Source organism: Hylobates moloch, unplaced genomic scaffold (assembly GCF_009828535.3).
Source record: "Hylobates moloch isolate HMO894 unplaced genomic scaffold, HMol_V3 SCAFFOLD_11, whole genome shotgun sequence".
Lineage (NCBI taxonomy): Eukaryota > Metazoa > Chordata > Mammalia > Primates > Hylobatidae > Hylobates > Hylobates moloch.
The window spans coordinates 43,805,654-43,829,203 of record NW_026652286.1 but is presented as its reverse complement, the minus strand read 5'-3'; the positions used below and the strand labels follow the sequence as shown (position 1 = coordinate 43,829,203).

Genomic DNA, 23,550 nt, shown 5'->3' with positions numbered 1-23,550 from the left:
GGCCAGACTGGGCTCAAGCGATCCACCCTCCTCGGCCTCCCAAAGTGTTGGGATTAGAGGTGTGAGCCACCGCGCCCGGTCATTTTTTTTTTCCTAGTAACCACCCTAATGGGTATGGTATCTCATTGTGGTTTGATTTGCATTTCTCTAATGATTAGTGATGTTGGGCATCTTTTCATGTACTCCTTGGTCATTTGTGTATCTTTGGAGAAATGTCGATTCAAGTCCATTGCCAAAATTTTCTTCATTTTTGTTTTGAGAGACAGGGTCTCCCTCTCCCGCTCAGGCAGGACAGAAGTGGCATGATCATAGCTCACTGTAACCTCTGTTCAAGACCAGCCTGGCCAACATGGTGAAACTCCTGAGTTCAGCTGAACCTCCTGCCTCAGCCTCCTGAGCAGCTAGGACTACAGGTGTGTGCAACCATGCTTGACTACTTAAAAATTTTTTGTAGATACAGGGTCTTCCTATTTACTTGAACTCCTGGCCTCAAGCAATCCTCACTTCTCTGCCTCCCAAAGTGCTGGGACTACAGGCATAAGCCACTGCACCCATCTTCTTTTTTTTTTTTGAGATGGAGTCTCGCTCTGTTGCCCAGGCTGGAGTGCAGTGGCGTAATCTCAGCTCACTGCAAGCTCTGCCTCCCAGGTTCACGCCATTCTCCTGCCTCAGCCTCTCCGAGTAGCTGGGACTACAGGTGCCAGCCACCATGCCTGACTAATTTTTTGTATTTTTTGTAGACGGGGTTTCACTGTGGTCTTGATCTCCTGACCTCATGATCTGCCCACCTTGGCCTCCCAAAGTGCTGGGATTACAAGTGTGAGCCACCACACCCAGCTGCCACTGCACCCATCTTCTTTGCTCATTTTTTAAATGGGTTTTTTTGTTGTTGTTGCTGTAGAATTGCAGGATTCTTTATATTCTGGTTATTAACCCCTTATCAAATGATTGGCATATATTTTCTCCTATTCTTATAGGTTGGCTTTTCACTTGTCTTTTGCTGTGCAGAAGGTTTTCAGTTTGATATAGTGTCATTTGTCTATTTTTGCTTTTGTTGCTTATACTTTTTGATGTTATATCTAAGAAATCACTGCCAAAACCAATGTTACAAAGCTTTTCCTCTGTGTTTTCTTCTAAGAGTTGTACATTTTTGGATCTCACGCTTAGGTATTTTATCCATTTTGGGTTAATCTGTGCATATGGTGTAACTTCACTCTTTTGTATGTGGACATCCAGTTTGCCAGCATCCTTTGTTGAACAGACTGTCTTCTCCCGATCAAATAATTTTTTTTTTTTTTTTTTAGTTTTTTTAGGTGTGCCCCACACCACCTTGCCCCCAAGTAATTTTTATACCTTACTGAAAATCATTTAAGGCTGGGCGTGGTGGTTTACACCTATAATCCCAACACTCTGGGAGGGCAAGGCAGGCCAAAAACTTCACCTCAGGAGTTCAAGACTGGCTGGGCAGGCAACAAGGCAAAACCTCATCTCTACAAAAAATACAAAAATTAGCCGGGTGTGGTGGTGCATCCCTGTGGTCCCAGCTATTCAGGAGGCTGAGGCAGGAGAATAGTCTGAACCTGGGGGCAGAGGTTGCAGAGAGTCATGATCACATCACTGCACTCAAGCCTGGGTGACAGAGCAAGACCCTGTCTCGAAAATCATTTGACTATATAGATGAAGTTTTATTTCTGGGCTATTACATTCCATTGGTATTTATGTCTGTATGCCACTACCATACTGTTTTGATTATTATAGATTTATAATAAGTTTTGAAATTCGGACATGTGAGACCTCCAAATTGTTCTTTTTTGAGAGTGTTTGGCTATTTGGAGATTTCTGAAATTCTATATGGATTTTTCTATTTCTACAAATCATGCCACTGGGATTTTGACAGGGACTGCATTAAATTTATGCATCACTGTGGGCAGTATTGACATTTTAACAATATTAAGTTTTTTTCTTTGACACATGGTCTCGCTTTGTCACACAGGCTGGAGTGCAGTGGTGTAATCTGCAACCTCCGCCTCCCAGGTTCAAGCCATTCTCTAGCCTCAGCCTCCTAAGTAGCTGGGATTACAGGTATGCGCCACCACATCTGGCAAATTTTTGTATTTTTAGTAGAGGTGGGGTTTCACCATGTTGGCCAGGCTCACTTGTCTCAACTCCTGACCTCAAGTGATCTGCCTGCCTAGGCCTCCCGAAGTGCTGGGATTACAGGTATAAGCCACCGCACCTAGCTGAACAATGTGAAGTTTTCTAACTCATGAGTATGGTCTGTCTTCCATTTATCTGTGTCTGGTGTACTTTCTTTCAACAATGTTTTGCAGTTTTGTATAAACAAGTCATTTGCCTCCTTGGTTAAGTTTATTTGTGTGTATTTTATTCTTTTTGATGCTACTATATATATGAAATGCTTTCTTAATTTCTTTTTGTTGTTAGTGTATAACAGTGCAACTAATTTTTCCATGTTGATTCTGTATCCTGTAACTTTGTTGAATTTGTTTATAACAGTAAGTTTTTTTGTGTGACATCTTTAGGGATTTCTACATAAGATGTCATCAAAGAACAAAGATAATTTTACTTCTTTTCAAAACTGTATTAACTTTTTTTTTTTTTTGCCTAATTGTTCTGACTAGGACTTGCAGTAGTATATTTGGGAAAAGTGGCAAAAGCAGGCATCCTTGTGTTGACTTGTCTCACAGGAAAAGCCTTCTGTATTTCAACATTATGATGTTAGCTGTGGGCTTTTCATACATAGCCTTTATTAATGTTGAGGTAGTTTCCCTCTATCCCTACTTTGTTAAGTGCTTTGCTGTTGTTGTTGAGTGCCTTTATTATGAAAGAGTGTTGGATTTTGGTAAATACTTTTTCTGTATTATGATGATGATGATGTGGTGTATTCCTTCATCTTGCTAAAGTGGTATGTTTCACTGACTTTCATATATTGAGCCATCCATGCATTCCAGAATAAATCTTTTGGCCATGATGTGTAATCCTTTCAATATGCTGTTAAATTCTGCTTCCTAGGGCTCTGTTAATGACTTTTTATCAATATACTCATCAAGTGGTCTGTAGTTTTCCTTCCTTGCAGTGTCTTTGACTGGCTATTGAATAAGGTAATGCTTGCCTCATAGAATGAGCGTGGAAGTATTCCCTTCTCTTCAATTTTTTGGACGAGTCTGAGTAGGACTGGTGTTATTTCTTTAAATGTTTAGTAGAATTCACCAATGAGGCCATCTGATTCTAGGTTTTTCTTTTCTGACAAGTTTGTGATTCAGTAATCTCTTTACTAATTATTGGCCCGGCACGGTGGCTCATGCTTGTAATCCCACCACCTTGAGAGGGCGAAGTGGGAGGATCACCTGAGGTCAGGAGTTCGAGACCAGCCTGGTCAACATGGCAAAACCCTGTCTCTACTAAAAATACAAAAATTAGCCGTGCATGGTGGCGGACACCTATAATCCCAGCTACTCTGGAGGCTGAGGCAGGAGAATCACCTGAACCCAGGGGGCAGAGGTTGCAGTGAGCTGAGACTACACCACTGCAGTCCAGCTTGGGCAAAAGAGTGAAACTCTGTCTCAAAAGAAGAAAGAGAAAGAACAGAAAGAAAGAAGAGAAAGGGTAAAGAAAAGAAGGGGAAGGGGAAAGGAAAGGAAAGGATCGATCAATCTGCTCAGATTTTCTATTTCTTCCTGATTCAGGGTTGGTAGGTTATAAAGATAAATGATTTTAACTACAGCCCTTTCACTTGACTAAAGAGATATTAGAAGCTAGGATCTCACACTAAAATAGAGAGTTAAGTATAGCCACAGCAGAAACAGGAATAAAGCAAAATACTATTAAAAAGAGTTTTTGAAATTAGCAGTTGGACCCAATAAAATCAGGGAGGCTGGGCACCGTGGCTCACACTTGTAATCCCAGCACTTTGGGAGGCCGAGGTGGGAGGATCACTTGAAGTCAGGAGCTCAAGACCAGTCTGGCCAACACGGTGAAACTCTGTCTCTACTAAAAATACAAAAATTAGCCAGGCATGGTGGAGGGTGCCTACGATCCCAGCTACTTGGGAGGCTGAGGCAGGAGAATCACTTGAACCCGGGAGTCAGAGGTTGCAGTGAACTGACATCATTCCACTGCACTCCAGCCTGGGCAACAAGAGCAAAACTCCATCTCAAAAAAAAAAAAAAAAATAGTAAAATGAAATGAGATAAAATAAAATAAAATAGAATCCAAGGAATGTAAAAAAAAAAAAAATTAAAAAAATAAAATCAGGGAAAAGGAGTTCAAAATCACAGTATAGCATTTCTTTGCCATTTATACTTTTAAATCAAAGTACAGACAATAAATGTACTCTATAGTAAGGAAAGCAAGCTACAGAAGCATACATCTAAACACATTTATGTTTACAGAAAAAAAAATTGTGATTTAGCTGACAATTTTCTGTATGTACATAAACTCTTACCTATTTAGCCCTTCACCCACAGGTGGTTTTTGGTTATCATCTAAGTAGACAATTACTTCTTTCCTTCGGATATGCACAATATCATCCAAATTTAGATTTGTCAAATTCACATCTCCTTCAAAATAGATTGAACCATAACCTATAAATCAGAGCAAATAGTTAAAAATTCATTCTGTATGAAGGCAAATACCTACTTTACAACTATAGTGATTAAACAATCATAAGGAGAAAGCAGTTTTAAGTATTAGTATTTTAAATCATTCAGCAATTCCTAGACTGGTAAGAATGGGGACTTAGGGAGTAACTTCAATTACACTGTTATCTGATTTAAAATCTGCGTTTTTTTTTTTTTTTTGGCAAGGTCTTGCTCTGTTGACCAGACTGAAGTGCAGTGGCCCTGGCTAACTGCAGCCTGAACCTCCTAAACTGAAGCAATCCTCCCACCTCAGCCTCCCAAGTAGCTGAGACTACAAGCACGTATCACCACGCCTGGCTAATTTGCTTTACTTTTTGGGAAAGGTGAGGTCTATGTTGCCCAGGCTGGTCTAGAACTCCTGAGCTCAAGTGATCCTCTCACCTCAGCCTCCAAAGTGCTAGAATTACAGGTGTGAGTCACTGCGACAGGCCCAACACCTGCATTTTTATAAAACTTCCATTAGCCTCAAAACAACCTTTTTAAATCTCTTCCCATTTATCTATAAAGCCGCTATATAAACAAACCTTCGCACTTGGCCTGGCATATGGGTTAAAATGCCTGAGCTCTTCTTAATACAATATAGCACAGTGGCATTTCCCACAAGAAAATTATCAGTAATAATAACATGAAATTCATGTTAAATGTTACACACCTCTTGCCTATTATTCAATTTTCTCAGTAGTTCTTGGTATTTCCAGTATTTTCTTTAATTAAAGAAAATTAAAATGACCCATAGTTACTAGCACCAAACAGGTATACCTAAGCCCAAAGAATATTATATGGTTCTGTGCTTCTCAGGAGGCTGAGGCAGGAGAAATGCTTGAGCCCAGGAGTTGAGATCTGCCAGGCAATGTAGCAAGACCGCATCTCAACAGAAAAAAATAAATAAAAATAAAAAAATTTACATGGTTCCAGTCTTTCTTGTTTTGTTACTTATCAATCAAAGTATCTAAGATTCAGGCCAAGGTGGGCCCAAATGTAGGAAAACACAGATTCAGCTATCAGAAGCTTCCCCTAATTACAAAAATAAGGTGCAACTCTCTGGCTTAATCACTAAGTGCTAAACTCACACTTACCTTTCCGACCAATAGTGAAGTCAGAGACAATGCACTCTCCTTTTTCATTGGTAATTTTAGCAAGGTCATCCATAGATGGAATAGTATAGTAACCAACCTTAGTGAGAATAATACCTGTGACAAAAAAAATAAATAATGGAAAAAAAAAAAAACCCTGAAATAATCAGCAACTAAATCATCATATAAAGAGAAAATACATTAGAATGAAGAATTTTCCAAACTACTTTTCTACCAAACATGATTCCTAGGAGAAGGGGTGTGTGAGAGAGAGTGTGTGTGTGTGTGTGTGTGTGTGTGTGTGTGTGTGTGTGTGAAAAAAGCTTCATGGTCAAATAGATTTAAAGAACATACATATAATACATCAAAGAGTCTAAAACTTACAGTAAATAGCCTATTAAACTCTGCTTAACCTCGTGTTTTTCCAGACTTAACCAGAGAACATTATTTTCAAAGGACACCCATTAACATCCCGGACTATAAGAGGCATCCCATAAAATACTCTGAGAAAGGCTTAATCAGCTTTTTCTTTTATTTTACACACAAAGATACCAAAACCTACAGTGGAAATAACTTGCGTTGGCTTACACTGTAATTTAACAATAGAAGTAGATATAAAACTCCAAACCCAATTCTTCTTCATTGCCTGTTTCCCATACACCTCTTTTATCTTTCAAATTTACACTCCCGGCCGGGCGCGGTGGCTCACGCTTGTAATCCCAGCACTTTGGGAGGCCGAGGCGGGCGGATCACGAGGTCAGGAGATCGAGACCACGGTGAAACCCCGTCTCTACTAAAAATACAAAAAATTAGCCGGGCGTGGTGGCGGGCGCCTGTAGTCCCAGCTACTCGGAGAGGCTGAGGCAGGAGAATGGCGTGAACCTGGGAGGCAGAGCTTGCAGTGAGCTGAGATCGCGCCACTGCACTCCAGCCTGAGCGACAGAGCGAGACTCCGTCTCAAAAAAAAAAATTTACACTCCCAAATAGAGAGCTAAAAGAAAGATGAAAAATCCAGCCAGGCAAGGTGGCTCACGCCTGTAATCCAAGGACTTTGGGAGGCCGGGGTGAGTAGATCACTTCAGGCCAGGAGTCCAAGACAAGCCTGGCCAACATGGTGAAAATCCGTTATCTACCAAAAATACAAAAATTAGCTGTGTGTGGTGGCGGGTGCTTGTAATCCCAGCTACTTGGGAGGCTGAGGAAGGAGAATCACTTGAACCTGAGAGGCAGAGGATGCAGTGAGCTGAGATCACACCACTGCACTCCGGCCTGGGCAACAAAGAGCGAAACTCGGGAGGAAGGAAGAAAGGAAGCAAGAAGAAAGAAAAAATTAAAATAGAAAAAAAAAAAAAAAGACCAAAATAAAAAAAGTAGAGCACTGAAAAACTCAAGGAAAGTAGTGGAACACTGGTGTGCTTGCTTGCTCTATTCACTCCTTTTCCTACTTGTAGTTAGATATAAGGCTAACTTGCTCTCTGAGAGAAAAGTATTTCAGGCCAACATCAGACCAAACTCCAGCCTCCAGCAACACCCACTTGTATACTTGCTTCTTGGGAAGGGAACTCTAAATTGGGTGACAGCAAACAAGGTAAATGAGAAAACTAGAACTAATATAAAACTTCCTATTAAAAAGATACATAGTAGCATAATAAATAATTCATGTAGATATACATACACAAATACAGATCAAGCATCTGGAATTCCTTTTTTTTTTTTCTTAGGAGACAGGATCTTGCTCTGTCAACCCAGGCTGGAGTTCAGTGGCATAATCATAGCTCACTGCAACTACGTGAGCGATCACTTGAAGTGATCAAGTGATCACAACAAGATCACTTGAATCCTGGATTCAAGCGATCCTCCCACCTCAGCTTCTGTAGTAGCTGCAACTACAAGTACATGCCACCACAACTGGCCAATTACTTTTAAGTTTATTGTAGATATCAGGTCTTGCTATGTTGCCCAGACTGATTTCAAACTTCTGGGTTCAAACGATCCTCCCACCTAAGCCTGCCAAAGTACTGAGCCACCCCCCCCCAGGCTACCTGAGATTCTTACTGTCAAAGTATAAAGTTCTTTCCTTATGATACTAAGTGACCAAATATATATATATATATAATGGCAATAAGAAAACTAAATATAAATTTTGCAGACACTTCAAGAATACCACAGAACACCCAAAATGGGCTGGACATGGTGGCTCATGCCTGTAATCCTAGCACTTTGGGAGGCCAAGATAGGTGGATCGCTTGAGCCCCGGATTTTGAGACCAGCCCAGGAAACACGGCAAAACAAAAGATGCAAAAATTAACGGGGTGTGGTATCATGTGCCTGTAGTCCCAGCTACTCGGGCGGCTGAGATGAGAGGTCCTGATCCCTGGAGGCTGAGCTTGCAGTGAGCCAAGATTGCGATACTGCACTCCAGCCTGGGCGACAGAGCAACACTGTCTCAAGAAAAAACAAACAAACAAAAAACAATAAGCAATCTATCCGAGTTTACAAAACCAGGGAAAATATCAGGATAGTCTCTTTGGCTATAAAATTTGGGTTCTGTAGACTAAACCAGGATAATTAAAGATGTATCAATTTTAATGCTCTAAGGTCCAAAGAGTATGCGGACTCAGAATCAACTAAAGCATAAAACTGCTTAAATATTAAGCTCTCCTATGTGGGATCACATAAAATAATACTTAAAATGCCAAATAGCTGACTTCCATATGTTGAGTATCTGCAACAAACAAGTCATCTCAAATGACTGGTAAGAGATTAAACATGCACCAATCTGAACCTGACCTGCCGGGTGCATATGGTAAGAATTATTTTCTATTTCTTCTCGGTCATCCTGAAGTGACTCATCATGAAAAGAGGTTTCTTCACTGCTTCCTTCCAGCCCATTTCGCAAAGCAGCACGCATGTTTAATGCAACAATGGTATCATCCACACTGTTGCTGTTGTTGTGTTTATTTCCAGCACTTTCTGGGGTTTGAGGAATAGGTTTGGCAATAGGGTTAGTATAAAAACGTGACACAAGGGAATCTTCATCTCCATCCTGCTGGTGATTCTCATCAACAGGTTTGCTTAGGAAACTAAACCTGAAAAGGAAAAGAAATAATACCTTAGCCTCTTGTAGTAGTAATAACAATGATAATAGCTAACTAATACTGAGCCTTTACTAAGTGCCTGGCACTGTTCTGGATAGTTCCATGTATTAAAAATTCACTTAATATTTACTACAGCAGTACTGTGAAACAGATAATTACTATCTCTATTGTATACTCTCCTATGTGGAATCAAATAATTTGTTAATTTTAAGATTAAAAACTGAAAAAAAGTTAGATTTTTAAGATTACAATCAACAAAATGTTAAATTTACAAAATGCTTTGTAAATAATAATAAAAAAACCTAGAATTTTATCCAAAAGAAAAAAAAAAACAGGAGTGCAAAGGTGTCTATACAAGAGGTTTCTTTTTTTTTTCTTTTTTGTGATACAGCCCTCAGCAGGCCCTGAGAACATGTGCCAGTATATAAGGATTTTTACTGAAGCACTGTTTTGAGTAGAGGAATACCGGATAATCTAAATGCCCACTAACAAGGAACTGGTTAAGTTATCTTACATTCACAATAATGACTTATGCAATCATTAAAAAAGAAAAGACAAATATATTCATACAGATAATGGAAAGACATTTCTAATAAAATAAATGGAAATAAGCAGGTTACAGAATATATCGTTCATGCATAATCTTTATATTATAAAATATATTTATAAAGAAATAAATTTCAGCTGGGTGTGGTGGATCATGCTTGTAATCCCAGCACTTTGTGAGGCTGAGGCAGGCGGATCACTTGAGGTCAGGAGTTCAAGACCAGCCTGACCAACATGGCGAAACCCTGTTTCTACTAAAAATACAAAAAAAATTAGCTGGGCGTGGAGGTGCATGCCTGTAATCCCAGCTACTCAGGAGGCCGAGGCAGGAGAATTGCTTGAACAATTCACATCAGAGGATGCAGTGAGCCAAGATCATGCCACTGCACTCCAGCCTGGGTAACAAGAGCAAAACTCCGTCTCAAAAAAAAAAAATAATAAATAAATTTCTGAATGAAAGAATATATACCTATTAAGAATCACTGTACAAGGCTGGGCACAGTGGCTCACGCATATAATACCAACACTTTAGGAGGCCAAGGCGGGCAGATCACTTGAGGTCAGGAGTTCGAGACCATCCTTGGCTAACATGGTGAAACCCCGTCTCTACTAAAAACATAAAAATTAATCAGGCTTGGTGGTGGGTGTCTGTATTTCCAGCTACATGGGAGGCTGAGGCAGAAGAATCGCTTGAGCATGGGAGGCGATCTTGGCTCATGCCACTGCACTCCAGCCTCGGCGACAGAGTGAGACTCTGTCCCCACCGCCTCCCTCTCTCCCCGCCAAAAAAGAAAGAAAATCATCACAGACAAAATATCTCTTAAAGGGCTGAAGGGTGTCAAATGCATGCTAACCCTGTCCAAAACAAGATACACAAATACCAAAATAGTTCTGAAGCAGTAGATCAGAACTCCAATAATTTTAAGGTTTAATGAATTCAAAAGACAAAAATACGATTTGATTTCTAGGTGCTCATAAGCTGTAATACTTCTATGCAATATTCATCAGACTTCATAAATTTTCATAAATTCCTAAGAATGTCTTAAAAATGAGACTATGACTCTCTACTAAGAAGAACTCAAAACAGAATTCAGTGTACCTCTCGCCATTTTCTGGATATTCAGATGGTGAAGCTAGATTTTCTGAATCACGATTAACAGGAGAAAAGAGATTGCTATTATTAAGGTTCTTCAAAACCAACTTCTTAATGCTCTTCCTATAAACAAGAAACCAAAAGAAGAAAATTACTCAGGCATACAGATATGTCCCAGACATTATCTTAAAAACTGGAGTCCAATGGTGCACTTCTGCTCAACTCTTGTACACCTAAGAATCACCTAAAAGTTTCATTTATAAACGCTTCCTAGGATTGTATAGCGAAAACACAAGGTGTCAAATACATTGTACTATGGTGTTTGGAAGAATAAAGCTAAACATCTTCAAGTCAAAGTGGAAAATCCCCTTGAAAACTGTCCTCCTCCCAGCTCCGAGCACTTTATCCAGACACTTCGTTCACTCATCACACTATGTTTGTATTTCAATCATCCATATACTCTCTAAACGCTTTCTCTCTCTTTCGGCAGTGCAAACGTATGGCTGTTTCACCACAGAACTCATCGTGCTGTCTTGAATGAAAAAGGTAAACAGACACTTGCTGACTAAAAAGTTTTTTCTTTTTACTTTCTTTGGTTTGCCCAAAGAGAGAGAATTTTTTAAAAACATGACAAGAAAGTATTGAAGTTAAAAAATCCTGTTATCAAATGATGCAAATGATCGATCACAAATACCTAAAAAGTTCAGGTTTCTTTCTTTCTTTTTTTAGACAGAGTCTCGCTGTGTCACCCAGGTCGGTGTGTAGTGGTACAATCACTGATCATGGCTCACTACAGCCTTGACTTACTTCCCAGACTCAGGTGATTCTCCCACCTCAGCTTCCCGAGTAGCTGGGACAATAGGCGCCCACCACCATGCCTGGCCACTATTTTGTTGAAACGAGGTTTTGCCAGGTTGCCCAGGCTGGTCTAACTTAGCCTAAAAAGAGCACTGTACACATTCACTACAGAGCACACATTCTTTTCAAGCACACATGCAACATTTACAAACTAACAATATATTGGGCCATTAAAGGAACTCTCAAATTTCTAAGAATTGCTATTGCTATCACCCTTTTTTACTTTTCATCTAGAAATTAATAACAAAAACATAAAGAGTTGAACTAAAAGGAAAATTTACATATTTAAATGCATATATTTGAAAGAAGGAAAGCTGAAAATCAAAGGGGAAAGGAGAAAGGAACAAGATAATGATAAAATATTAATAAAATATAATAAATTAAAAACTGATGAAATAGGAAAGAATCACAGGAGCGAGAACATCAATAATGTCATAAGTTAGTTCTTTGAAGTTACCAGTAATATTGGGAGATCCCTGGTCAAACAGAAAAAGAGAAGGTACAATAAAAATCAATGTTGGGAATGAAAAAGTGGGTGTCCCTATAGACGCCGACATTAAAAAAAAAAAGACAAGGGTATTTTTAAACAACTTTATGTCAATAAATTTGAAATTTTAATTATTGAAATGTTTACTACAAAAATATAACATCAAAAGTGACTCAAAATATAAAAGAAAAAGCTGAACAATCCTCTAACTCCTACTTTTTCCCCCAAATAGTCCTATAAATACTACTTCAGACCCATCTATCATTACCAGTACCAAACATCTGATGTTACCATCAGATTAGATTACCAACTTTTCTTTTCTTTTCTTTTTTTTTTTTTTGAGACAGGCTGGAGTGCAGTGGTGGTATCATAGCTCACTGCAACCTTGAACTCCTGGGCTCCTGTGATGCTTCCACCTCAGCCTCCCGAATGGCTGGGACTATCGGCATGTGCCATCATATCTGGCTAATTAAAAAAAATTTTTTAGAGACAAGGTCTCATTTTGTTGCCAAGGTTGGTCTCACTGATCTCTAGTGATCCTCCTGCTTTGGTTTCTCACAGTTCTGAGATTACAGATGTGAGCCATTGTACTCAGCTAGAAATTATTACCTTATACAAACTTTACTAAAAAATACAAAGAGGAAATACTCTCCAGTTTGTTCATGAGGTCAGCATAATCTTTATACCAAAACTGGGTGGGGATGCTGTAAGAAAAAAACATTAGCTGAGCACAGTTGCGCGCACACACCTGTAGTCCCACTTACTTGAGAGGCTGAGCAGGATCACTTAAGGCCAGCCCGGGCAACACAGGAAGACCTCATCTCAAAAAAAACAAACAAAAAACAAACAAAAAAAAGCCCCGGTGAGGGTGGGGGGCTGTATGTGGAATTTAACTAATGAATACACAGGGCAGAACTCCTGAACAAAATTTTACAAAGTTAATCCTACAAGCAAGAAAGTTACCAAGCACTACTGAGGCATGTGGAAAGGAATTACGAGCCAATCTGAAAGGGCTCCTTGCTGGCCAAATATGAGACAATTTGAACATCACAGAAAACAATAACTGCAATGGACTGAAACATAGCAACTGGGGTTGGGGATAGGAAGAGAGAGCAAGTAAACATTTCAAATAAAGGTGGCATGGTGGATTGCACTGTAATTTCAGCACTTCAGAAGGCCAAGGTGGGGGGATTGCTCGAGCCCAGGAGTTCAAGACGAGCCCGAGTAACATAGTGAAACACCATCTCTACTATAAAGTAGGAGCACGACTCTACAAAAAATTTTTTAAAAATCAGGCAGGGACAATAGCATGCACTTTTAGTCCCAGCTACTTAGGAAACTGAGGTGGGAGGATCACTTGAAGCTAAGGAGTTTGAGACTAGCCTAAGCAACACAGCAAGATCCTGTCTCTACAAAATAAAAAAAATTAGCCAGGTGTGGTGGCATGCACCTGTAGTCCCAGCTACTCGGGAGGCCAGGTCAGAATAATCCCCTGAGCCCAGGAATTCAAGGGTGCAGTGAGCTATGACAGGGCCACTGCACTCCAGCCTGGGTGACAGAGTAAGACCCCATCTCAAAAACAAAAAAAAATAAACCAAAAATAGGGTCGTAAGACTAGTCTTCATTGATGTAACATGTGAGTACAGAGTGTCAGGGTTAGCTATGTGGATATATGAGGAGAAGTGTTTCAAAGGGAACAAATGGGGCAAAGGCCCAAATAAATAGCATGCCTATCCTGTCCTAACAGGAGCAAGGAAGCAATAAGTTTAGAGTGGAGTAAGCAATGGAGAGAATGGTAGATGTGTTCAGAGAAGTAATGGGAAATCCTACCTTCGAGGACTTTATATGCCAATGTAAGCACTTTGGTCCTTACTCTGAGTAAAATAATGTGACCCACCTTAGGGTTTTGAGCAGAAAAGGGAAATGATCTGACTTATGCTTCAAAATGACCGCTGTGGTAGCAATGTTTAGAATCAGATGCAAAAGTTTTAGTAAGAGTAAAACAGAAGAGTGGGGCTGGGAGCAGTGGCTCACGCCTGTAATCCCAGCACTTTGGAAGGCCGAGGCAGGCAGATCTTGAGGTCAGGAGATCAAGACCATCCTGGCTAACACAGTGAAACCCCGTCTCTACTAAAAAAAAATAGAAAAAAATTAGCTGGGCATGGTGGTGGGCGCCTGTAGTCCCAGCTACTTGGGAGTCTGAGGCAGGAGAATGGCATGAACCCAGGAGGCAGAGCTTGCAGTGAGCCGAGATCGGGCCACTGCACTCCAGCCTGGGCGACACAGCAAGACTCTGTCTCCAAATAAATAAATAAATAAAAATAAAAACCATAAGAACAGAAGAGTATATTGTGGTAATTCAGGCAAGAGATAGTGGTGGCTTGCACTAGGGTAATAGCAATGAATGTGGTGAGAACTATATAGATTCTAAGTAATTTACAGGGTAGAACCAAGAGGATTCGCTGATAACTTAGATGAGGAATGTGTGACAAAGTCAAGGAAGATTCCAAAATTTCTGACCTGAGCAACTAGAATGATAGAAATGCAATCATCTGAGACAGGTTTTGGGTAGGACAGGTTTGAGAAAGAAGACACGGACATGTTAATTTTAAATAAATGTCTTTTAGACATTGAAGTGAAGATGTAGAGTAGGATAAGACACAAGAATCTTGAGTTTGGGAGAGAGGTCTGGGCTGGAGATAAAAATTTGGGAATCATCAGACTATAGATGATATTTAAAGCCATGAGAATAAATTGAAGCACTCTGGAAATAAGCATAGATAAAATGTGATCAACAACTGAGCCAAGGGCATTCTAATTTACAGACGGTGGAATGAACAGGAACCAGTAAAGGGGACTGAGAAGCAGCAACCAGTGAGGCAGGAAGAAAACTAGGAAATTGTGGGGTCCTGGAAGACAATTATGAAAGTGAATCAAAGAGGAGGGACAAGATCAACTGTGTAAAATGCTTCTGTTACATTAAGACTGTTGATAGGTAGCTGGGCATGGTAGCTCATGCCTGTAATCCTAACACTTTGGGAGGCTGAGGCTTGAGCCCAGGAGTTCGAGACCACCGTGGGCAACACAGAAAGACCCTGTAGCTACAAAAAAAAAAAAAAAAAAAATTAACTGGGCATGGTGGTGTGGGCCTGTGGTCTCAGCTACTTGGGAGCTAAGGTGGGAGGATTGCCTGAGCCCAGGGGTTGAAGGTGCAGTGACGTATGATTGCACCACTGCACTCCAGCCTGGGCAATGGCATGAGACTCTTGTCTTAAAAAAAAAAAAAAAAAAAGGATGACGTTTGACAGCAACACCACAGAAGTGAAGCCAAGAACAAGAAGATCAGATGGTATTAATAGCAAAATATATGTCCTCTCCCACTCTAATCCTTTCTACTTATATATTTGAAAATCCTAAGCCCTGGTGAAACTGATCTCAAGCTATTGACATGATGACTGGACTACGTAAACCTTTTTACCTACTCTGCACAAAAACAGTGTATAAAATGCTAGGACAAGGCGGGGCACAGTGGCTCACACCAGTAATCCCAGCACTTTGGGAGTCTGAGGCGAGTGAATTATCTGAGGTCAGCAGTTCAAGACCAGCCTGGTCAACATGGTGAAACCCCATTTCTACTAAAAATAAAAAATTAGCTGGGCATGATGGCACACGCCTGTAATCCCAGCTACTCAGGAGGCTGAGGCAAAAGAATCGTTTGAACCTGGGAGGCAAAGGTTGCAGTGAGCAAAGATCATGCCATGGCACTCCAGCCTGGGCGACAGAGTAAGACTCTGTCTCAAAAACAAAAACAAAAACAAAGTGGACTGTATCACATCTGTAATATATTTAAATAATTGTATATTATTTCATATTTAGTTTATATCAGTATTTAATAATTTCTGTTAACAAAAATAAACTTACTTGGGCATGAATGCTCCATTGGCTAGGGATGGTTCATCGTCATCCAGCCCATCAAAGAGATGTGACTTGGCTGTGCCTGTTGTTTGTAAAGCCTTTGGCCGGACTCTAGTGGCAGGGCGGGGTGTCAGTTTATAATGAGTAGGTGTAGTAAGAGCCTTCTGGGCTGCTGGATTTGTTGGTTTCAATCTCTGAAAAACAAAAGCATCAAGGAAATTTTTGGTTTACTTTAAACGTATTGCACTGGCCTTAAAAATCAGAAGACCAGATTTCAATCCTCATCTTTGCCATTCACCTGCTAGATACCTGTTGAAGTCTCTGTTCCCATAAAACAAGGATGTTAACACCCAACTTTGTACGTGTTGAGTGTCCCTCATCCAAAATGCTTGGGACCAGAAGTATTTTGGATTTTTCTGTATTTTGAAATATTTGCATTATACTTACCAGTTGAGCATCCCAAATGTGAAAATCCAAAATCCAAAATGTCTCAATGAGCATTTCTTTTGAATGTCACGTCAGTGATCAAAGTTTTGGATTTTGGAGCATTTTGGATTTTCAATTTTTGGATTTGGGATGCACTATCCGTATGTATGTGTGAATACTAACTGAACTGTCTTTATTATTCTAGAATTGATTTTTACTCATCTTTCCAGCCCCCATTTAAAATTATTTGTCTCACATCTTTTAAAATGTAATCAAATAATGAATCTGTTAGCTGGACAGTGGTGGCATGTGCCTGTAATCCCAGCTACTGGGGAGGCTGACGCATGGGAATCGCTTGAACCCAGGAGGCGGAGGTTGCAGTAAGCCGAGATCGCACCACTGCACTCCAGCCTGGGTGACAGAGCGAGACTCTTTCTCCAAAAAAACCCAAAGATAACGAATCTGAAAAAAGTTTTGTAAATTAAAATGTATTAACACAACATATTAACATATCTTGTCCACTCTCTTCATCCTATGAGAGTTTAGCTTGCAATCATTTTGCTGTGAAAAACAGTATTTATGTTCATTTGATGAAAACATGCTACCAAAAAAATCCTAAGCCACAGACACTACTTTTAAATTAAACCACAAATCTTATGCTTCAAGAAAAACTGAGATTCTGTCATGAATTAATATTCAACTTCTATACAATCCAAACTGCTCTGGGGAAAAAAAGGGCAGATACTAGCTTGTATTTATCCATCTTTTAGTGAACATTAATAATTAAACATTAAGTCAAACTCTGGGTACAAGAAATAAAAATAAAGTTACTTCCTCTGATTACTGAGGAAACTACGAGTTAGTGGAGGACACACAGGTAAATTTCAGGGTGCTTTAGATGGCACCTCTACAACATCCTGAGGATGTTCTACATTTGTTTTCCTAACAGCATAAATGAGATTACGTAACTACTTCAAATAACAATGTCTAGCATATCTAGCCTGTCACAATTTATTCTTCTCTTCCCAGTGCAAGCTGTTTACACTTAACAATGAATCTCTGTTATTCCCAGATTGTTGTGATCTTTCACAATTCTGTCTTTGGTTGGAATGCTTGACCTAGACTTGCCAAGCCCTGCATATCCATACAAAAAAGTTAAATGTTCCTCTTCTGAAAACAAAGCCTTATCAAATTCATCCAAGCATCTATGATCTTTTCACTAGTATATTTTAAATTCTGTATTAAAACTCATGTGACATAGAATTCACCGTTTTAACGCATCTACTTCAATAGTTTTTGGTATATTTACAAGGTTGTGCAACCATCACCACTGATTCCTGAAAACTTTGATGACTTCAAAAAGAAACTCAGTTCCTCTCAATTTCTTCCCTCTTCCCTTTCCAACTATGAATCTGTTTTCTTTCTCTATGGATTTGCCTATTCTGGGTATATTATATAAATGAAATCATGCGACATTTTGTGCCTGGCTCCTTTCATTTAATGTTTTCTTTCTTTTTGTTTTGAGATGGGGTTTTGCTTTTGTCGTCTGGGCTGGAGTGCAATGGTGCGATCTCGGCTCACTGCAATCTCCACCTCCCAGGTTCAAGTGATTCGCCTGCCTCAGCCTCACAAGTAGCTGGGATTATGGGCGTGCGCCACCATGGTTGGCTAATTTTTTTTTTTTTTTTTTTTTTAGTATAGATGTGGTTTCACCATGTTGGTCAAGCTGGTCTCGAACTCCTGACCTCAAGTGATCTGCCCACCTTGGCCTCCCAAAGTGCTGGGATTAAAGGCATGAGCCACCATGCCCACTGTGCTCCACCTTCACTTATGTTTTCGAGGTTTCATCTATGTTATAGCATGTATCAGTACTTTACTCCTATTTACGGCTAAAGGATATTCCATCATAGACATATAAAACATTTTGTTTATCCATTCGTCATTGATAGACACTCTTCTATTACCACATACACTCTACTGAACCAGTGTAAATTTAAGTGCTTGTATGTCTGATCTTTGTCACTGGATAGCAACCTTAATAAATTCTTGTTTATTTTCATTTTGTATCCTCAGCACTTAACAACACAATGCCTTGCACATATTCAGCCACCTAAAATTAGGCTGCATAAATAATTGTCTAATCATTTACACATCACTTTAAAAGGTACTTTCATATTCGTATCTCGCTTCTAATATCTAGTTTACAGGATTAAATTTAAGAACATAGTAAGATCCCATTTTTTTCTTTTTTTGAGACGAAGTTTCGCTCTTGTTGCCCAGGCTGGAGTGCAATGGCACAATCTCGGCTCACTGCAACCTCTGCCTCCCAGGTTCAAGCAATTCTCCTGCCTCAGCCTCCCAAGTAGCTGTGATTACAGGTGCCCACCACCATGCCCAGCTAGTTTTTGTATATTTCGTAGAGACGGGGTTTCACCGTGTTGACCAGGCTGGTCGTGAACTGAACTCAGGTGATCTACCCGCCTTAGACTCCCAAAGTGCTGGGACTACAGGCGTGAGCCACTGCGCCGGGCAGATCCCATTTCTTAAAAAAACAAAAACAAAAACAAAACAAAACAAAAAAACAAAATAAAAAGCTGAGGGATACATGTAATCACATAAGTGATTGAATAGTAGTTTCTGTATATTGAGCAATTTACTATGATCCTGGTATGCGTTATCTCATTTAGCCCTCAACATTGAACACTATTACTATTCCCATTTTACAGAAGAAACAAATTTAGGGAGGCAAAATGACTTTCTCATTTTCCAATGTCTCACAGATTATAAGTGGTAAAACAAGGATCAAATAGACCAAAGACTACACTTTTAACACCATGTGAGTAGTTTTTACACTAGTTATAAGAGATTAAAGACAAAGCTATGTAAAAATCAAGAGGTTAAGATTTTGGTTACGTCACTTAAGAGCATTATGATGTGAGCAAAGTCAGCCTCTCTAAGCTTTAGTGTGCTTAATTAGAAAATGAGAATAGGGCTGGGCATGGTGGTTTACACCTGTAATCCCAGCACGTTGGGAGACCAAGGCGGGAGGATTGCTTCCGGGAGTTCGATACCAGCAAGACGTCATCTCAAAAAGAAAAGAAAAAAACTTAAAAAAAAGTTGTTTTAATTAAAAATGATAATGTTAATATCTGCCTTATTTCAGGGCTGTTGAAAACCCTCAGCCTCGATCTTCAGTGTAGTGATCATTTCACTGTCCCAACACCTTCCAGATACAGCAAAAATAATTTACCCCTGGCTGAGTGAAATATCTTAAAAAATTAATTATACCTAGCTTTGCTTAGTCCCTTAATATATACAGGCAAAAAATTACATTCTGCACATTCAGTTTCTCTTTGATATGGCATTTTACAGAAGTATCCTTAAATTTACCTCTTCCTTCTTCTTAGGGTCTGACATGGGATTCCGGAAGAGAGGAGAGTCTCCAAAAGGTGAGTATGTTAGACTATTGATGTGCTGCTGGAGAACAGCCTGCTGGGCAGCAGAAGCATTTGGATCTGTCAAAGCTTTTAAAAAAAGAACACAAAAAATATATATAAATGCAAGAATACGATGCATTTATAACACAGAGCTCAGTATTCTTTTTGAAGAAGTGGTCTTCAAAATGCTCAAATCAATGGTATCATTGGGGCAGAATGTGTGTAGAGCAAACTGTAAAGAAAATCAAGAATCAAATAAGCTAATAGGTCAAATTTAGGAAGTAGCATTTCGTAAGATACAATACTCATATAAATTCACTTACACAGTGTTCACTGTCACTACTAATCAAAGAAAGGAAAATTTAAACAACCCTGATGAAATATTTTATGCATACCCATCACTGAAATAGCTGCATAAAAAACCATAGTCGGCCGGGCGCAGTGGCTCACGCTTGTAATCCCAGCACTTTGGGAGGCCGAGGCGGGTGGATCACAAAGTCAGGAGATCGAGACCACGGTGAAACCCCGTCTCTACTAAAAATACAAAAAATTAGCCGGGCGTGGTGGCGGGCGCCTGTAGTCCCAGCTACTCGGAGAGGCTGAGGCAGGAGAATGGCGTGAACCCGGGAGGCAGAGCTTGCAGTGAGCCGAGATTGCACCACTGCACTCCAGCCTGGGCGACAGAGCGAGACTCCGTCTCAAAAAAAAAAAAAAAAAAAAAAAAAAAAAAAAAAACCATAGTCTTTGACTTCTAGAAACGTTATAGACTGGTTTGTCTAAAGGAAATAATATGACAACGGGGCAAGTACTGTGTGTGTGTGTGTACACACACACACACCCAGGCTGGAGTGTAGTGGCATGATCTTGGCTTGCTGCAACCTCTGCCTCCAGGCTCAAGTGATCCTCTAACCTCAGACTCCCAAGTAGCTGGGACTACAAGGGTGAGTCACCACGCCAACAACAGCTAATTTTGTGTGTGTGTGTTTTTTTTTTTTAGAGATGGAGTTTTGCCATGTTGCCCAGGCTAGTCTTGAACTCTTGAACTTCAACTATCTGCCCACCTTGGCCTCCCAAAATGCTGAGATTACAGGAGTCAGCCACCACGCCTGGCCTCTATCTTTTAACCTCATAATTTTAATCATGAAAATTTAACTCAAACTAGAAAGAAAAAAAATTCCCAAGCATTCACTGCATAGTATATATATATAGTCAAGATACGGAAACAATCTATGTGTCCAATATTAAGTTAATAGTTGTAGGCGGGGTGCGGTGGCTCACGCCTGTAATCCCAGCACTTTGGGAGGCCGTGGCGAGCAGATCACTTGAGGTCAGGAGTTCGAGACCAACCTGGCCAAATACAGTGAAACCACACCTCTACTAAAAATACAAAAAATTAGCTGGGCGTGAGGGCGCACACCTACAGTCCCAGCTGTAACCCACGAAGTGGAGGATGCAGTGAGCCGAGATTGCCCCACTGCACTCCAGCCTGGGTGAAAGAGTGAGACTCTGTCTCAAACAAAAAAGTTGTAAACATCATAATGCATCAACATAGGTAATGCAGTTATTAAAAATAATACTTTGTTTCATTGTAGAAATATGAAATTATCTTTGATTTATTAAGTAAAATTTCCAGAATAAAAATATTATGTACATTAAGGCTACAGAGGAAGGCAGCATACAAACAAAAATGTGTTTTTTTTTTTTTTTAACCCCCAAATCCAGGTGTCTTCCTGAAGAAAATGCTTAGGCTATCCTTATAAGTTTATTATTTACATTTATTTAACATTCAAATAATATAAACTGAAAGAAAAAAGAAATCACTAAGCCTAATTTTTTCTCAAAGTGTAAGAACATCTCATCAATTGCAGAGAATTTAGGGAACAGACGTAAGTAACAATGAAGACTATTCATGATCTACCATTGTACCAAGTAAAACATTAAGAAAAAAGCAAAACCACTACAGTATACCCTGATTGAAGAAGAAACCTCTTTGCAAGATACTATCTCTTTCCAAAAATACTGATCAAAACTCAAGTCATAATAAAGTCATTTTACAGACAAAAATACTACCTTTTTCCCTTATAAACATTTACAAATAAAGTTACTGCCAAAATATAATACAATAATCCACAGTAAAGGAGTGACATAAAACTTTCTGAAAGTCTCACAATGTTGTGGGGAGTGGGGAGAGGCAGTATGGAGAACAAAAGCAGTAATAACAAAAAAAAAACCAGAGGCTGGGCGTCGTGGCTCACGCCTGTAATCCCAGGACTTTGGGAGGCCGAGGCGGGCGGATCACTAGGTCAGGAGATCTAGACTATCCTGGCTAACACGGTGAAACCCTATCTCTACTAAAAAAATACAAAAAATTAGCTGGGCGTGGTGGCGGGCGCCTGTAGTCCCAGCTACTTGGGAGGCTGAGGCAGGAGAATGGCTTGAACCCGGGAGGCAGAGCTGACAGTGAGCCAAGGCTGCGCCACTGCACTCTAGCCTGGGCGACAGAATGAGACTCTGTCTCAAAAAAACAAACAAACAACAAAAAAAACCAGAACAGGCTGCTATAGCTAAATTAACAAAAAAGAAGTAGATCCACCTGAGTCAAAGATTTCTTAAAATCGATGTATTCAATAAATACTAAAACACTGTACATTCATCTTGATATTTAACAAGACAGGACAAGTTTGCTCAGGATCTCAAACCAAGAGACGTCAATTTTAAGAGCATAGAGTAAATCATCTATATTCAGAAAGTTCCTAAATCCAATTTAAGAGCAAAAAATAAAGAAAAGTTTTTTCTTTTCGGTACACAGCACTACAGATTAACAGCATACTGTTATTTTGGGGACTATGCAAGGAGACTCAAGAAAAGTTTTAGAGAACTCCAAACCTCACTGGTCATTTTGTTACTGGACAGGCAATTACTCAGTTAGAAAACTGACCTGTCTTAGTTGATCTCATCATTTAACAAGTACAAATCACTCTACCTGGGAGTGCTCAAAAAAAAACCAAAAAAACCCAAAAACTTCTTTTAACAAATCCAAACACAAGAAAGAACGTGTATGAGCATGATTTTATATGTGTATGAATAAATATAAATTTTGTGTTAACTGTAGTATTTAAAGACACAGGAAAAAGAGTATCTTGATAGATTAGCAAAAACAAGAAAACAAACAAGCACTAGTTAAGCAACTACTGGTATTACATTCAATCTTGGTCAAAATAATTTGAAAACTTTCCAAAGAACAAATTCTAAAGAAATTTCAAAAAGAAGATTCCAAAAAACTAAATCATAACCAAATGATTAAAGGGATAGGGAAAAGTACAAAAACCAAGTCTTCTGATGAAACACAAAAATCTGATGATACTTTAACCAGAAAAAAGTCAGTGGGTTACCACAAATATACTAGGGCGAGGCATGGTGGCTCATGCCAGTAATTCCAGCACTTTGGGAAGCTAAGGCAAGCAGATTACTTCAGGACAGAAGTTCAAGAATAGCCTGGCCAAAATGGTGAACCTCTATCTCTACTAAAAAATATAAGAATTAGCCAGGCATGGTGACACATACCTGTAGTCCCAACTACTCAGGAGGCTGAGACCGGAGAATTGTCTGAACCTGGAGGCGGAGGCTGCAGTGAGCCAAGATGGTGCCACAGCACTCCAGCCTGGGTGACAGAGTAAGACTCCTCTCAACAAAAAAAAAAAAAAAAAAAAAAAAAGGAAAGAAAGAAAAGAAACCATACTAGGCTGGTTTTGCTTAGCTTTAGGAAATAAAAGTAGAACCACTGGGTAGAAACTCTATGGAAGCAGGATTTGGTTTCCACACGACCACAACAACAGACTGTACTGCCTGTAAGGAAGCCACCATACCTGAGGTTTTTTTAAGACAAGGCAGACTCACATAGTTCTAAAGTACCTTCAACTAAGATTCCATAATATAAAGATGTACATTCTAAAAGTAAA

At 39.7% G+C, this 23,550-nt stretch overlaps 1 protein-coding gene across 7 annotated transcripts in view; it reads right to left on the bottom strand.

Moving 5' to 3' along the window:
• The window catches only part of NUP98 (nucleoporin 98 and 96 precursor), a 132,176-nt gene that overhangs the window by 46,310 nt on the left and 62,316 nt on the right, over positions 1-23,550 (bottom strand). For all 7 annotated transcript variants that reach the window (XM_032166823.2, XM_058447000.1, XM_058447002.1 and 4 more), the window contains exons 13-18: positions 19,545-19,678; positions 15,735-15,922; positions 10,475-10,591; positions 8,522-8,820; positions 5,735-5,848; positions 4,463-4,601 (exon numbers count right to left, since the gene is read on the bottom strand). In XM_032166823.2, the coding sequence (XP_032022714.1) occupies positions 4,463-4,601; positions 5,735-5,848; positions 8,522-8,820; positions 10,475-10,591; positions 15,735-15,922; positions 19,545-19,678 (991 nt within the window). The remainder of the gene's footprint in view (positions 1-4,462; positions 4,602-5,734; positions 5,849-8,521; positions 8,821-10,474; positions 10,592-15,734; positions 15,923-19,544; positions 19,679-23,550) is intronic.